General features: G+C 53.2%; 1 protein-coding gene across 2 annotated transcripts in view; it reads right to left on the minus strand.

The window, feature by feature from the left end:
• Positions 1 to 405: 405 nt before the first annotated feature.
• LOC137331194 (uncharacterized) overlaps positions 406 to 16,393 on the minus strand; it is a 47,689-nt gene continuing 31,701 nt past the window's right edge. For both annotated transcript variants that reach the window (XM_067994806.1, XM_067994805.1), the window contains exon 3: positions 406 to 1,092. In XM_067994806.1, the coding sequence (XP_067850907.1) occupies positions 516 to 1,092 (577 nt within the window). In that variant the 3' untranslated portion in view covers positions 406 to 515. The remainder of the gene's footprint in view (positions 1,093 to 16,393) is intronic.

Below are 16,393 nucleotides of genomic sequence, written 5' to 3' on the forward strand. Positions count from 1 at the left end.
GCGGGACTGAAGTTGAGAATCGAAAGCTGCCATTTGAATATCACTTTTGTTCTCAGGTTGTGGGCGATGCTGGAAAGGCCGCATTTATTGCCTATCTCTAGTAGCCCTGAGAAGGTGGTGGTGGGCCTTCTCGTTGAACCAGTGAAGATGCTTCCACAATGGGGTGGACAAATGTAAAGAATCTTACAACACCAGGTTATAGTCCAACAATTTTATTTGAAAATCACAAGCTTTCGGAGATTATCTCCTTCGTCAGGTGAGCGTGGGATTCCTTGAACGTTTCGCATTTATAGTCAGAGAACAATACCTAGTGATCACAGATAATCTTTCCAACTGCCCGTTGTCAAGGCAATCAAAGTGTTCAAACAGAGAGGTGTTACCTACAGGACCACCGAATATACAAACGGCCAGAACAAAACACAGAGAGAGAGAGAGGGAGAAACATCCGAAAGGAAGAGAAAGACAGAGAATGGCCCGTTGTATTAAAAACAGATAACTTTTATTCGCTGGTGGGGTTACGTGTAGCGTGACATGAACCCAAGATCCCGGTTGAGGCTGTCCTCATGGGTGCGGAACTTGGCCATCAATTTCTGCTCGACGATTTTGCGTTGTTGTGTGTCTCGAAGGCCGCCTTGGAGAACGCTTACCCGAAGAACGGTGGCTGAATGTCCTTGACTGCTGAAGTGTTCCCCGACTGGGAGGGAACCCTCCTGTCTGGCGATTGCTGCACGGTGTCTGTTCATCCGTTGTAGCAGTGTCTGCATGGTCTCGCCAATGTACCATGCTCCGGGGCATCCCCTCCTGCAACGTATGAGGTAGACAACATTGGCCGAGTCACAGGAGCATGAACCATGCACCTGGTGGGTGGTGTCCTCTCGTGCGATGGTGGTATCTGTGTCGATGATCTGGCATGTCCTGCAGAGGTTGGCGTGGCAGGGCTGTGCGGTGTCGTGGACGCTGTTCTCCTGAAAGCTGGGTAATTTGCTGCGAACGATGGTCTGTTTGAGGTTGGGTGGCTGTTTGAAGGCGAGTAGTGGAGGTGTGGGGATGGCCTTAGCGAGGTGTTCGTCGTCATCGATGACATGTTGAAGGCTGCGGAGAACATGGCGTAGTTTTTTAGGAAAGATTATCTGTAATCACCAGGTTTTGTTCTCTGACTATAAATGCGAAACGTTCAAGGAATCCCACACTCACCTGACGAAGGAGATAATCTCCGAAAGCTTGTGATTTTCAATTAAAATTGTTGGACTATAACCTGGTGTTGTAAGATTCTTTACATTTGTCAACCCCAGTCCATCACCGGCATCTCCACACAATGGGGTGAGGTAGGGAATTCCGGGATAGTGACCGAGCGACAATGATGATCAGGCGATATATGTCCCAATCACTAAGTTGTGTGATTTGGAGGGGAGCTTGAGATGATGGTATCACCACAACATTGCAGCTCTTGTCCTTTTTCTTGGCATAGACAGATGCAGAGAACACACACAAAGACCCACACAGAGAAACACACAGATAGACAAACTTAATGATATACTTAAGTCCAAAATCACCAGTGCATATTAGAAATTCTAATAGAGAGTAAGTGATGATATAACATTTACAATTTAATATTGAGGTTCATGTAATGGTTTCACTGTCTTGATATGGACAGATCAAGCAAGAGATGCTCATAGGCAGATGCAGACAGAAAAACAAAGTGAGAAAGAAAGATCACACAGACAGAGAAAGTGAGACATCGGCATAGCACTGACAAAGCAAAGAGTTACACACACACACAGCAAGAGGGAGATACACAGACACACACACACACAGAGCAAGAGAGAGATACACAGACACAAACTTACACACACACATACACACACACAGCAAGAGGGAGATACACAGACAGAGGCTTACACACACACAGAGCAAGAGAGAGATACACAGACACAGACTTACACACACACACAGAGCAAGAGAGAGATACACAGACACACACACACACACACACACACAACAAGAGGGAGATAAACAGACACAGGCTTACACACACACACACAGCGGAAGAGAGAGATACACAGAGAGAGCAAAGAGTTAGACACACAGACCAGTGCGAGAGCGGGCGGCGAGAGTAGAGGATGAAAACAGGGATAAAGAGGAGCAGCGAGAGGCGAGAAGCGAGAGTAGAGAGAGTAGAGAGGCGAGTGGCGAGAGGCGAAAGGTGAGAGGTGAGTGGAGAGAGTAGAGAGGCGAGAGGCGAGTGGCAAGAGACGAGTGTAGAGAGGCGAGTGTAGAGAGGCGAGTGACTAGAGTCGAGAGGCGAGAGTGGAGAGAGTAGAGTAGAGAGGCAAGAGTAGAGAGGCGAGAGTAGAGAGAGTAGAGAGGCGAGAGTGCAGAGAGTAGAGAGTAGAGAGGCACGAGTAGAGAGGCAAGAGTAGAGAGGCGAGAGCAGAGAGTAGAGAGGCAAGAGTAGAGAGGCGAGAGTGGAGAGAGTAGAGAGTAGAGAGGCAAGAGTAGAGAGGCGAGAGTAGAGAGTAGAGAGGCAAGACCAGAGAGGCGAGAGTAGAGAGGCAAGAGTGGAGAGGTGAGAGGCCAGAGGTGAGAGTAGAGAGGCGAGAGTAGAGAGGAGAGAGGCGAGAGTAGAGAGGCGAGAAGCGAGAGGCGAGAGTAGAGAGGAGAGAGGCGAGAGTAGAGAGGCGAGAAGCGAGAGGCGAGAGTAGAGAGGCGAGAGTAGAGAGTAGAGAGTAGAGAGGCGAGAGGCGAGAGTAGAGAGGCGAGAGTAGAGAGGCGAGAGGCGAGAGGCAAGAGTAGAGAGGAGAGAGTAGAGAGGCGAGAGGCGAGAGTTGAGAGTAGAGAGTAGAGAGTAGAGAATAGGGAGCAGAGAGGCGAGAGTAGAGAGTAGAGAGGCGAGAGTAGAGAGGCGAGAGTAGAGAGGCGAGAGGCGAGAGTAGAGAGGCGAGAGTAGAGAGTCGAGAGGCGAGAGTAGAGAGGCGAGAGTAGAGAGGCGAGAGGCGAGAGTAGAGAGGCGAGAGGCGAGAGTAGAGAGGCGAGAGTAGAGAGGCGAGAGTAGAGAGTCGAGAGGCGAGAGTAGAGAGGCGAGAGTAGAGAGTCGAGAGGCGAGAGTAGAGAGTCGACAGGCGAGAGTCGAGAGTAGAGAGTCGAGAGGCGAGAGTAGAGAGGCGAGAGGCGAGAGGCGAGAGCAGAGAGCAGAGAGGCGAGAGGCGAGAGTAGAGAGGAGAGAGGCGAGAGGCAAGAGTAGAGAGGAGAGAGTAGAGAGGCGAGAGGCGAGAGTAGAGAGTAGAGAGTAGAGAGTAGAGAATAGAGAGGCGAGAGTAGAGAGGCGAGAGTAGAGAGGCGAGAGTAGAGAGGCAAGAGTAGAGAGTAGAGAGGCGAGAGTAGAGAGTAGAGAGTAGAGAGACGAGAGGCGAGAGTAGAGAGGCGAGAGGCGAGAGTAGAGAGGCGAGAGTAGAGAGGCGAGAGTAGAGAGTAGAGAGGCGAGAGTAGAGAGGCGAGAGTAGAGAGGCGAGAGTAGAGAGGCGAGAGTAGAGAGGCGAGAGTAGAGAGGCGAGAGGCGAGAGGCGAGAGGCGAGAGCAGAGAGGCGAGAGGCGAGAGTAGAGAGTAGAGAGTCGAGAGTCGAGAGTCGAGAGTCGAGTGTCGAGAGTCGAGAGGCGAGAGTAGAGAGTAGAGAGTAGAGAGGCGAGAGTAGAGAGGCGAGAGTAGAGAGGCGAGAGTAGAGAGGCGAGAGCAGAGAGTAGAGAAGCGAGAGTAGAGAGGCGAGAGTAGAGAGTAGAGAGGCGAGAGTAGAGAGGAGAGAAGCGAGAGTAGAGAGGCGAGAGTAGAGAGGCGAGAGCAGAGAGTAGAGAGTGGAGAGTAGAGTAGAGAATAGAGAGGCGAGAGTAGAGAGTAGAGAGGCGAGAGTAGAGAGGAGAGAGGCGAGAGGCGAGAGGCGAGAGTAGAGAGGCGAGAGGCGAGAGGCGAGAGTAGAGAGGCGAGAGTAGAGAGGCGAGAGGCGAGAGTTGAGAGTAGAGAGTAGAGAGTAGAGAATAGAGAGCAGAGAGGCGAGAGTAGAGAGCAGAGAGGCGAGAGTAGAGAGGCGAGAGGCGAGAGTAGAGAGGCGAGAGTAGAGAGTAGAGAGTAGAGAGTAGAGAGGCGAGAGTAGAGAGTCGAGAGGCGAGAGTAGAGAGGCGAGAGTAGAGAGGCGAGAGTAGAGAGTCGAGAGGCGAGAGGAGAGAGGCGAGAGTAGAGAGGCGAGAGCAGAGAGCAGAGAGGCGAGAGGAGAGAGGCGAGAGTAGAGAGGCGAGAGTAGAGAGTCGAGAGGCGAGAGTAGAGAGGCGAGAGTAGAGAGGCGAGAGGCGAGAGCAGAGAGTAGAGAGGCGAGAGGCGAGAGTAGAGAGGCGAGAGGCGAGAGTAGAGAGGCGAGAGGCGAGAGTGGAGAGTGAAGAGTGGAGAGTGGAGAGGCAAGTGGCAAGAGTGGAGAGGCGAGAGTAGAGAGTAGAGAGTAGAGAGGCGAGAGTAGAGAGTCGAGAGGCGAGAGTCGAGAGGCGAGAGTAGAGAGTAGAGAGTAGAGAGTAGAGAGGCGAGAGTAGAGAGGCGAGAGTAGAGAGGCGAGAGGCGAGAGTAGAGAGGCGAGAGTGCAGAGGCGAGAGTGGAGAGTGAAGAGTGGAGAGTGGAGAGGCAAGTGGCAAGAGTGGAGAGGCGAGAGTAGAGAGTAGAGAGTAGAGAGGCGAGAGTAGAGAGGCGAGAGTAGAGAGTAGAGAGTAGAGAGGCGAGAGTAGAGAGTAGAGAGGCGAGAGTCGAGAGGCGAGAGTAGAGAGTAGAGAGTAGAGAGTAGAGAGGCGAGAGTAGAGAGTCGAGAGGCGAGAGGCGAGAGTAGAGAGGCGAGAGAGAGTCGAGAGGCGAGAGTAGAGAGTCGAGAGGCGAGAGTAGAGAGGCGAGAGTAGAGAGTAGAGAGTCGAGAGGCGAGAGGCGAGAGGCGAGAGCAGAGAGTAGAGAGTAGTGAGGCGAGAGGCGAGAATAGAGAGGCGAGAGTAGAGAGGCGAGAGTAGAGAGGCGAGAGGCGAGAGGCGAGAGTAGAGAGTAGAGAGTAGAGAGTAGAGAGTAGAGAGGCGAAAGTAGAGAGTCGAGAGGCGAGAGTAGAGAGTAGAGAGGCGAGAGTAGAGAGGCGAGAGTAGAGAGGCGAGAGGTGAGAGTAGAGAGTAGAGAGGCGAGAGTAGAGAGGCGAGAGTAGAGAGGCGAGAGTAGAGAGGCGAGAGGCGAGAGTAGAGAGGCGAGAGTGGAGAGGCGCCAGTGGAGAGTGGAGAGTGGAGAGGCGAGAGGAAAGTGGCGAGAGTGGAGAAGCGAGAGTAGAGAGTAGAGAGTAGAGAGTAGAGAGTCGAGAGGCGAGAGTAGAGAGGCGAGAGTAGAGAGGCGAGAGTAGAGAGGCGAGAGGCGAGAGTAGAGAGGCGAGAGTAGAGAGGCGAGAGTAGAGAGGCGTGAGGCGAGAGTAGAGAGGCGAGAGGCGAGAGTGGAGAGGCGAGAGTGGAGAGGCGAGAGTAGAGAGGCGAGAGTAGAGAGGCGAGAGGTGAGAGTAGAGAGGCGAGAGGCGAGAGTAGAGAGGCGAGAGTAGAGAGGCGAGAGTAGAGAGGCGTGAGGCGAGAGTAGAGAGGCGAGAGGCGAGAGTGGAGAGGCGAGAGTGGAGAGGCGAGAGTAGAGAGTAGAGAGTAGTGAGGCGAGAGGCGAGCGTAGAGAGGCGAGAGTAGAGAGTAGAGAGGCGAGAGTAGAGAGGCGAGAGTAGAGAGTAGAGAGGCGAGAGTCGAGAGTAGAGAGTGGAGAGGCGAGAGTAGAGAGGCGAGAGTAGAGAGGCAAGAGTAGAAAGTAGAGAGTAGTGAGGCGAGAGGCGAGCGTAGAGAGGCGAGAGTAGAGAGTAGAGAGGCGAGAGTAGAGAGGCGAGAGTAGAGAGTAGAGAGGCGAGAGTCGAGAGTAGAGAGTAGAGAGGCGAGAGTAGAGAGTCGAGAGGCGAGAGTAGAGAGTAGAGAGGCGAGAGTAGAGAGGCGAGAGTAGAGAGGCGAGAGTAGAGAGGCGAGAGGCGAGAGTAGAGAGTGGAGAGGCGAGTGGCGAGAGTAGAGAGTAGAGAGTAGAGAGGCGAGAGTAGTGAGGCGAGAGTAGAGAGGCGAGAGTACAGAGACGAGAGTAGAGAGTAGAGAGTAGTGAGGCGAGAGGCGAGAGTAGAGAGGCGAGAGTAGAGAGTAGTGAGGCGAGAGTAGAGAGGCGAGAGGCGAGAGTAGAGGGTAGAGAGGCGAGAGTAGAGAGGCGAGAGTAGAGAGGCGAGAGGTGAGAGTAGAGAGGCGAGAGTAGAGAGGCGAAAGTAGAGAGGCGAGAGTAGAGAGTCGAGAGGCGAGAGTAGAGAGGCGAGAGGTGAGAGTAGAGAGTCGAGAGGCGAGAGTAGAGAGGCAAGAGTAGAGAGGCGAGAGGCGAGAGTAGAGAGGCGAGAGGCGAGAGTAGAGAGGCGAGAGTGGAGAGGCGAGAGTAGAGAGTAGAGAGTAGAGAGGCGAGAGGCGAGAGTAGAGAGTAGAGAGGCGAGAGGCGAGAGTAGAGAGTAGAGAGGCGAGAGGCGAGAGTAGAGAGTCGAGAGGCGAGAGTAGAGAGGCGAGAGTAGAGAGGCGAGAGTAGAGAGGCGAGAGTAGAGAGGCGAGAGTACAGAGTAGAGAGGCGAGAGGCGAGAGTAGAGAGGCGAGAGTGGAGAGGCGAGAGTAGAGAGTAGAGAGTAGAGAGGCGAGAGTAGTGAGGCGAGAGTAGAGAGGCGAGAGTAGAGAGTAGAGAGTAGAGAGTAGAGAGTAGAGAGGCGAGAGTATAGAGGCGAGAGTAGAGAGTAGAGAGTAGAGAGTAGAGAGTAGAGAGGCAAGAGTAGAGAGGCGAGAGTAGAGAGTAGAGAGTAGAGAGTAGAGAGTAGTGAGGCGAGAGTAGAGAGGCGAGAGTAGAGAGTAGAGAGTAGAGAGTAGAGAGTAGAGAGGCGAGAGTATAGAGGCGAGAGTAGAGAGTAGAGAGTAGAGAGTAGAGAGGCGAGAGGCGAAAGTAGAGAGGCGAGAGGCGAGAGTAGAGAGGCGAGAGTAGAGAGTAGAGAGTAGAGAGGCGAGAGTAGAGAGGCGAGAGTAGAGAGTAGAGAGTAGTGAGGCGAGAGGCGAGAGTAGAGAGACGAGAGTAGAGAGTAGTGAGGCGAGAGGCGAGAATAGAGAGGAGAGAGTAGAGAGTAGAGAGGCGAGAGTAGAGAGTAGAGAGTAGAGAGGCGAGAGTAGAGTGGCGAGAGTGGAGAGGCGAGAGTAGAGAGTGGAGAGGCGAGTGGCGAGAGTAGAGAGGCGAGAGTAGAGAGTAGAGAGTATAGAGGCGAGAGTAGAGAGGCGAGAGTAGAGAGCAGAGAGTAGAGAGGCGAGAGTAGTGAGGCGAGAGTAGAGAGGCGAGAGTAGAGAGTAGAGAGTAGAGAGGCGAGAGTAGAGAGTAGAGAGGCGAGAGTAGAGAGGCGAGAGTAGAGAGTAGAGAGGCGAGAGTAGAGAGGCGAGAGTAGAGAGGCGAGAGTAGAGAGTAGAGAGTAGAGAGTAGAGAGTAGAGAGGCGAGAGTAGAGAGGCGAGAGTAGAGAGTAGAGAGGCGAGTGTAGTGAGGCGAGAGTAGAGAGGCGAGAGTAGAGAGTAGAGAGGCGAGAGTATAGAGGCGAGAGTAGAGAGGCGAGAGGCGAGAGTAGAGAGTAGAGAGGCGAGAGTAGAGAGGCGAGAGTAGAGAGGCGAGAGGCGAGAGTAGAGAGGCGAGAGGCGAGAGTAGAGAGGCGAGAGTAGAGAGGCGAGAGTAGAGAGTAGAGAGTAGAGAGGCGAGAGGCGAGAGTAGAGAGGCGAGAGGCGAGAGTAGAGAGGCGAGAGTAGAGAGGCGAGAGTAGAGAGTAGAGAGGCGAGAGTAGAGAGGCGAGAGTTGAGAGTAGAGTGTAGAGAGGCGAGAGTAGAGAGTAGAGAGTAGAGAGGCGAGAGTAGAGAGGCGAGAGTGGAGAGGCGAGAGTGGAGAGTGGAGAGTGGAGAGGCGAGAGGCAAGTGGCGAGAGTGGAGAGGCGAGAGTAGAGAGTGGAGAGGCGAGAGTAGAGAGTAGAGAGGCGAGTGGCGAGAGTAGAGAGGCGAGAGTAGAGAGTAGAGAGTATAGAGGCGAGAGTAGAGAGGCGAGAGTAGAGAGTAGAGAGGCGAGAGTAGAGAGTAGAGAGGCGAGAGTAGAGAGTAGAGAGTATAGAGGCGAGAGTAGAGAGGCGAGAGTAGAGAGTAGAGAGGCGAGTGGCGAGAGTAGAGAGGCGAGAGTAGAGAGTAGAGAGTATAGAGGCGAGAGTAGAGAGGCGAGAGTAGAGAGTAGAGAGGCGAGAGTAGAGAGTAGAGAGGCGAGAGTAGAGTGGCGAGAGTGGAGAGGCGAGAGTGGAGAGTGGAGAGTGGAGAGTAGAGAGTGGAGAGGCGAGAGTAGAGAGGCGAGAGGCGAGAGTAGAGAGTGGAGAGTGGAGAGGCGAGAGGCAAGTGGCGAGAGTGGAGAGGCGAGAGTAGAGAGTGGAGAGGCGAGAGTAGAGAGTGGAGAGGCGAGAGTAGAGAGTAGAGAGTATAGAGGCGAGAGTAGAGAGGCGAGAGTAGAGAGCAGAGAGTAGAGAGGCGAGAGTAGTGAGGCGAGAGTAGAGAGGCGAGAGTAGAGAGTAGAGAGTAGAGAGGCGAGAGTATAGAGGCGAGAGTAGAGAGTAGAGAGGCGAGAGTAGAGAGGCGAGAGTAGAGAGGCGAGAGTAGAGAGTAGAGAGTAGAGAGTAGAGAGTAGAGAGGCGAGAGTAGAGAGGCGAGAGTAGAGAGTAGAGAGGCGAGTGTAGTGAGGCGAGAGTAGAGAGGCGAGAGTAGAGAGTAGAGAGGCGAGAGTATAGAGGCGAGAGTAGAGAGGCGAGAGGCGAGAGTAGAGAGTAGAGAGGCGAGAGTAGAGAGGCGAGAGTAGAGAGGAGAGAGGCGAGAGGCGAGAGGCGAGAGTAGAGAGGCGAGAGGCGAGAGTAGAGAGTAGAGAGTAGAGAGGCGAGAGTAGAGAGGCGAGAGTAGAGAGTAGAGAGGCGAGAGGCGAGAGGCGAGAGTAGAGAGGCGAGAGGCGAGAGTAGAGAGGCGAGAGGCGAGAGTAGAGAGGCGAGAGTAGAGAGGCGAGAGTAGAGAGTAGAGAGTAGAGAGGCGAGAGGCGAGAGTAGAGAGGCGAGAGGCGAGAGTAGAGAGGCGAGAGTAGAGAGGCGAGAGTAGAGAGTAGAGAGGCGAGAGTAGAGAGGCGAGAGTTGAGAGTAGAGTGTAGAGAGGCGAGAGTAGAGAGGCGAGAGTAGAGAGGCGAGAGTAGAGAGTAGAGAGTAGAGAGGCGAGAGTAGAGAGGCGAGAGTGGAGAGGCGAGAGTGGAGAGTGGAGAGTGGAGAGGCGAGAGGCAAGTGGCGAGAGTGGAGAGGCGAGAGTAGAGAGTGGAGAGGCGAGAGTAGAGAGTAGAGAGGCAAGAGTAGAGAGTGGAGAGGCGAGTGGCGAGAGTAGAGAGGCGAGAGTAGAGAGTAGAGAGTATAGAGGCGAGAGTAGAGAGGCGAGAGTAGAGAGTAGAGAGTAGAGAGGCGAGAGTAGTGAGGCGAGAGTAGAGAGGCGAGAGTAGAGAGTAGAGAGTAGAGAGTAGAGAGTAGAGAGTAGAGAGTAGAGAGTAGAGAGGCGAGAATATAGAGGCGAGAGTAGTGAGTAGAGAGTAGAGAGTAGAGAGTAGAGAGTAGAGAGTAGAGAGTAGAGAGGCGAGAGTAGAGAGTAGAGAGGCGAGTGTAGTGAGGCGAGAGTAGAGAGGCGAGAGTAGAGAGTAGAGAGGCGAGAGTATAGAGGCGAGAGTAGAGAGGCGAGAGGCGAGAGTAGAGAGGCGAGAGGCGAGAGTAGAGAGGCGAGAGGCGAGAGTAGAGAGTAGAGAGTAGAGAGGCGAGAGTAGAGAGGCGAGAGTAGAGAGTAGAGAGTAGAGAGGCGAGAGGCGAGAGTAGAGAGGCGAGAGTAGAGATGCGAGACTAGAGAGTAGAGAGTAGAGAGTAGAGAGGCGAGAGTAGAGAGGCGAGAGGCGAGAGTAGAGAGGCGAGAGGCGAGAGTAGAGAGTAGAGAGTAGAGAGTAGAGAGGCGAGAGTAGAGAGGTGAGAGTAGAGAGGCGAGAGTAGAGAGTAGAGAGTAGAGAGGCGAGAGTAGAGAGGCGAGAGTAGAGAGTAGAGAGTAGAGAGGCGAGAGGCGAGAGTAGAGAGGCGAGAGTGGAGAGGCGAGAGTAGAGAGGCGAGAGTGGAGAGTGGAGAGTGGAGAGTGGAGAGGCGAGAGTAGAGAGTGGAGAGGCAAGAGTAGAGAGTAGAGAGGCAAGAGTAGAGAGTGGAGAGGCGAGTGGCGAGAGTAGAGAGGCGAGAGTAGAGAGTAGAGAGTAGAGAGGCGAGAGTAGAGAGTAGATAGTAGAGAGGCGAGAGTAGTGAGGCGAGAGTAGAGAGGCGAGAGTAGAGAGTAGAGTGTAGAGAGTAGAGAGGCGAGAGTATAGAGGCGAGAGTAGAGAGGCGAGAGTAGAGAGTAGAGAGGCGAGAGGCGAAAGTAGAGAGGCGAGAGTAGAGAGGCGAGAGTAGAGAGTAGAGTGTAGAGAGTAGAGAGGCGAGAGTATAGAGGCGAGAGTAGAGAGGCGAGAGTAGAGAGTAGAGAGGCGAGAGGCGAAAGTAGAGAGGCGAGAGGCGAGAGTAGAGAGGCGAGAGTAGAGAGTAGAGAGTAGAGAGGCGAGAGTAGAGAGTAGAGAGTGGAGAGGCGAGAGTAGAGAGGCGATAGTAGAGAGGCGAGAGTAGAGAGTAGAGAGTAGAGAGTAGAGAGTAGAGAGGCGAGAGTAGAGAGGCGAGAGGCGAGAGTAGAGAGGCGAGAGGCGAGAGTAGAGAGTAGAGAGTAGAGAGTAGAGAGTAGAGAGGCGAGAGTAGAGAGGCGAGAGTAGAGAGGCGAGAGTAGAGAGTAGAGAGTAGAGAGGCGAGAGTAGAGAGGTGAGAGTAGAGAGGCGAGAGTGGAGAGGCGAGAGTAGAGAGGCGAGAGTGGAGAGTAGAGAGTAGAGAGGCGAGAGTAGAGAGTAGATAGTAGAGAGGCGAGAGTAGTGAGGCGAGAGTAGAGAGGCGAGAGTAGAGAGTAGAGTGTAGAGAGTAGAGAGGCGAGAGTATAGAGGCGAGAGTAGAGAGGCGAGAGTAGAGAGTAGAGAGGCGAGAGTAGAGAGTAGAGAGTAGTGAGGCGAGAGGCGAGAGTAGAGAGGCGAGAGTAGAGAGTAGAGAGTAGAGAGGCGAGAGTAGAGAGTAGAGAGTGGAGAGGCGAGAGTAGAGAGGCGATAGTAGAGAGGCGAGAGTAGAGAGTAGAGAGTAGAGAGTAGAGAGTAGAGAGGCGAGAGTAGAGAGGCGAGAGGCGAGAGTCGAGAGGCGAGAGGCGAGAGTAGAGAGTAGAGAGTAGAGAGTAGAGAGGCGAGAGTAGAGAGGTGAGAGTAGAGAGGCGAGAGTAGAGAGGCGAGAGTAGAGAGTAGAGAGTAGAGAGGCGAGAGTAGAGAGGTGAGAGTAGAGAGGCGAGAGTGGAGAGTGGAGAGTGGAGAGTGGAGAGGCGAGAGGCAAGTGGCGAGAGTGGAGAGTGGAGAGTGGAGAGTGGAGAGGCGAGAGTAGAGAGGCGAGAGTGGAGAGTGGAGAGTGGAGAGGCGAGAGGCAAGTGGCGAGAGTGGAGAGGCGAGAGTAGAGAGTGGAGAGGCGAGAGTAGAGAGTAGAGAGTAGAGAGGCAAGAGTAGAGAGTGGAGAGGCGAGTGGCAAGAGTAGAGAGGCGAGAGTAGAGAGTAGAGAGTATAGAGGCGAGAGTAGAGAGGCGAGAGTAGAGAGGCGAGAGTAGAGAGGCGAGAGTAGTGAGGCGAGAGTAGAGAGGCGAGAGTAGAGAGTAGAGAGGCGAGAGGCGAAAGTAGAGAGGCGAGAGGCGAGAGTAGAGAGGCGAGAGTAGAGAGTAGAGAGTAGTGAGGCGAGAGGCGAGAGTAGAGAGGCGAGAGTAGAGAGTAGAGAGTAGAGAGGCGAGAGTAGAGAGTAGAGAGTGGAGAGGCGAGAGTAGAGAGGCGATAGTAGAGAGGCGAGAGTAGAGAGTAGAGAGTAGAGAGTAGAGAGTAGAGAGGCGAGAGTAGAGAGGCGAGAGGCGAGAGTAGAGAGGCGAGAGGCGAGAGTAGAGAGTAGAGAGTAGAGAGTAGAGAGTAGAGAGGCGAGAGTAGAGAGGCGAGAGTAGAGAGGCGAGAGTAGAGAGTAGAGAGTAGAGAGGCGAGAGTAGAGAGGTGAGAGTAGAGAGGCGAGAGTAGAGAGGCGAGAGTGGAGAGGCGAGAGTAGAGAGGCGAGAGTGGAGAGTAGAGAGTAGAGAGGCGAGAGTAGAGAGTAGATAGTAGAGAGGCGAGAGTAGAGAGTAGAGAGTGGAGAGGCGAGAGTAGAGAGGCGATAGTAGAGAGTAGAGTGTAGAGAGTAGAGAGGCGAGAGTATAGAGGCGAGAGTAGAGAGGCGAGAGTAGAGAGTAGAGAGGCGAGAGTAGAGAGTAGAGAGTAGTGAGGCGAGAGTAGAGAGGCGAGAGTAGAGAGTAGAGTGTAGAGAGTAGAGAGGCGAGAGTAGAGAGTAGATAGTAGAGAGGCGAGAGTAGAGAGTAGAGAGTGGAGAGGCGAGAGTAGAGAGGCGATAGTAGAGAGTAGAGTGTAGAGAGTAGAGAGGCGAGAGTATAGAGGCGAGAGTAGAGAGGCGAGAGTAGAGAGTAGAGAGGCGAGAGTAGAGAGTAGAGAGTAGTGAGGCGAGAGTAGAGAGGCGAGAGTAGAGAGTAGAGTGTAGAGAGTAGAGAGGCGAGAGTATAGAGGCGAGAGTAGAGAGGCGAGAGTAGAGAGTAGAGAGGCGAGAGTAGAGAGTAGAGAGTAGTGAGGCGAGAGGCGAGAGTAGAGAGGCGAGAGTAGAGAGTAGAGAGTAGAGAGGCGAGAGTAGAGAGTAGAGAGTGGAGAGGCGAGAGTAGAGAGGCGATAGTAGAGAGGCGAGAGTAGAGAGTAGAGAGTAGAGAGTAGAGAGTAGAGAGGCGAGAGTAGAGAGGCGAGAGGCGAGAGTCGAGAGGCGAGAGGCGAGAGTAGAGAGTAGAGAGTAGAGAGTAGAGAGTAGAGAGGCGAGAGTAGAGAGGTGAGAGTAGAGAGGCGAGAGTAGAGAGGCGAGAGTAGAGAGTAGAGAGTAGAGAGGCGAGAGTAGAGAGGTGAGAGTAGAGAGGCGAGAGTGGAGAGTGGAGAGTGGAGAGTGGAGAGGCGAGAGGCAAGTGGCGAGAGTGGAGAGTGGAGAGTGGAGAGTGGAGAGGCGAGAGTAGAGAGGCGAGAGTGGAGAGTGGAGAGTGGAGAGGCGAGAGGCAAGTGGCGAGAGTGGAGAGGCGAGAGTAGAGAGTGGAGAGGCGAGAGTAGAGAGTAGAGAGTAGAGAGGCAAGAGTAGAGAGTGGAGAGGCGAGTGGCAAGAGTAGAGAGGCGAGAGTAGAGAGTAGAGAGTATAGAGGCGAGAGTAGAGAGGCGAGAGTAGAGAGGCGAGAGTAGAGAGGCGAGAGTAGTGAGGCGAGAGTAGAGAGGCGAGAGTAGAGAGTAGAGAGTAGAGAGTAGTGAGGCGAGAGGCGAGAGTAGAGAGGCGAGAGTAGAGAGGCGAGAGTAGAGAGTAGAGAGTAGAGAGGCGAGAGTAGAGAGTAGAGAGTAGAGAGGCGAGAGTAGAGAGGTGAGAGTAGAGAGGCGAGAGTAGAGAGTAGAGAGGCGAGAGTGGAGAGGCGAGAGTATAGAGGCGAGAGTAGAGAGTAGAGAGTAGAGAGGCGAGAGTAGAGAGGCGAGAGTAGAGAGGCGAGAGTAGAGAGTAGAGAGTAGAGAGGCGAGAGTAGAGAGTAGAGAGTAGAGAGGCGAGAGTAGAGAGGTGAGAGTAGAGAGGCGAGAGTAGAGAGTAGAGAGGCGAGAGTGGAGAGGCGAGAGTAGAGAGTGGAGAGGCGAGAGTGGAGAGGCGAGAGTGGAGAGTAGAGAGTAGAGAGTAGAGAGGCGAGAGTAGAGAGTGGAGAGGCGAGAGTGGAGAGTAGAGAGTAGAGAGTAGAGAGGCGAGAGTAGAGAGTGGAGAGGCGAGAGTCGAGAGTAGAGAGTGGAGAGGCGAGAGTAGAGAGTAGAGAGGCGAGAGTAGAGAGTAGAGAGTGGAGAGGCGAGAGTAGAGAGTAGAGAGGCGAGAGTAGAGAGGCGAGAGTGGAGAGTAGAGAGGCGAGAGTGGAGAGTAGAGAGTAGAGAGGCGAGAGGCGAGAGTAGAGAGTCGAGAGGCGAGAGTAGAGAGGCGAGAGTGGAGAGTAGAGAGTAGAGAGGCGAGAGGCGAGAGTAGAGAGTAGAGAGGCGAGAGTAGAGAGGCGAGAGTCGAGAGTAGAGAGTAGAGAGGCGAGAGTAGAGAGGCGAGAGTAGAGAGTCGAGAGGCGAGAGTAGAGAGGCGAGAGTGGAGAGTAGAGAGGCGAGAGGCGAGAGTAGAGAGTAGAGAGGCGAGAGTAGAGAGGCGAGAGTGGAGAGTAGAGAGGCGAGAGGCAAGAGTAGAGAGTAGAGAGTCGAGAGTAGAGAGTCGAGAGGCTTGCGAGTGTTGTGGGGGAGGGTTTAAACTAACTTGGCAGGAAATGGGAACCTGAACGTAGATGCAGAAGGGAGAGAAACAGAACTGGAAATGGAAGGCAGAAAATTAGTAAGTGAGATGGGAAGGCAGAAGAAACAAAGGTTACAAAATAGACAACTAAGAAGTTTGCCAGTGCTTAATGGTATGTACTTCAATGCAAGGAGTCTCGTGAATAAGGCAGATGAGCTGAGGGCACAGATAGACACGTGGAAGCTTGATATCTTAGCTATTACTGAAACATGGCTTAAAGAGGGGCAGGAATGGCAGCTCAATGTTCCTGATTGCAGGGTTTTCAGACGAGATAGAGAGGGGGATAAAAAAGGAGGGGGTGGCAACATTGGTTAAAGAAACAATTACAGCTGTGAGGAGGGATGATATGTGAGAAGGATCATCAATATGAGGCCATATGGGTTGAGCTAAAGAACAAAAACGGGGCAATCACACTGCTTAGATCCTCTCTAAGGCCTTCACATCCTTCCTAAAGTAAGGTGCCAGAACTGGACACAATACTCCAGTTGTGGCCGAACCCGTGTCTTATAAAGGTTCATCACAACCTCCTTGCTATGTGCCTCTATTTATAAAGCCCAGGATTCCGTATGATTTCTTAACCGCTTTCTCAACCTGCCCTGCCCCCTTCAATGATTTGTGCAAATATACCCCCAGATCTCTCTGTGCCTGCACCACTTTTAGATTTGTACCCTTTCGTTTATATTGCCTCTCCTCATTCTTCCTACAGAAATGTATCACTTCATACTTTTCTGCGTTCAGGAAAGATAGGGAAGGAAAGAAAGGGGGGCGGTGGCAGTATTGACTAAGGAGAATTTTTTTTATTTGTTCATGGGATGTGGGCGTCGCTGGCGATGCCGGCATTTATTGCCCATCCCTAATTGCCCTTGAGAAGGTGGTGGTGAGCCGCCTTCTTGAACCGCTGCAGTCCATGTGGTGAAGGTTCTCCCACAGTGCTGTTAGGAAGGGAGTTCCAGGATTTTGACCCAGCAACGATGAAGGAACGGCGATATATTTCCAAGTCGGGATGGTGTGTGACTTGGAGGGAAACGTGCAGGTGGTGTTGTTCCCATGTACCTGCTGCTCTTGTCCTTCTAGGTGGTAGAGGTTACGGGTTTGGGAGGTGCTGTCGAAGAAGCCTTGGCGAGTTGCTGCAGTGCATCCTGTGGATGGTACACACTGCAGCCACTGTGCGCCGGTGGTGAAGGGAGTGAATGTTTAGGGTGGTGGATGGGGTGCCAAACAAGCTGGTTGTTTTGTCCTGGATGGTGTTGAGCTTCTTGAGTGTTGTTGGAGCTGCACTCATCCAGGCAAGTGGAGAGTATTCCATCACACTCCTGACTTGTGCCTTGTAGATGGTGGAAAGGCTTTGGGTCGTCAGGAGGTGAATCACTCGCCGCAGAATACCCAGCATCTGATCTGCTCTTGTAGCCACAGTATTTATATGGCTGGTCCAGTTAAGTTTCTGGTCAATGGTGACCCCCAGGATGTTGATTGTGGGGGATTCGGTGATGGTAATACCGCTGAATGTCAAGGGGAGGTGGTTAGACTCTCTCTTGTTGGAGATGGTCATTGCCTGGCACTTGTCTGGAGCAAATGTTACTTGCCACTTATGAGCCCAAGCCTGGATGTTGTCCAGGTCTTACTGCATGCGGCCTCGGTCTGCTTCATTATTTGAGGGGTTGTGAATGGAACTGAACACTGTGCAATTATCAGCGAACATCCCCATTTCTGACCTTATGATGGAGGGAAGGTCATT

This window comes from Heptranchias perlo, chromosome 13 (assembly GCF_035084215.1).
Source record: "Heptranchias perlo isolate sHepPer1 chromosome 13, sHepPer1.hap1, whole genome shotgun sequence".
Taxonomy (NCBI): domain Eukaryota; kingdom Metazoa; phylum Chordata; class Chondrichthyes; order Hexanchiformes; family Hexanchidae; genus Heptranchias; species Heptranchias perlo.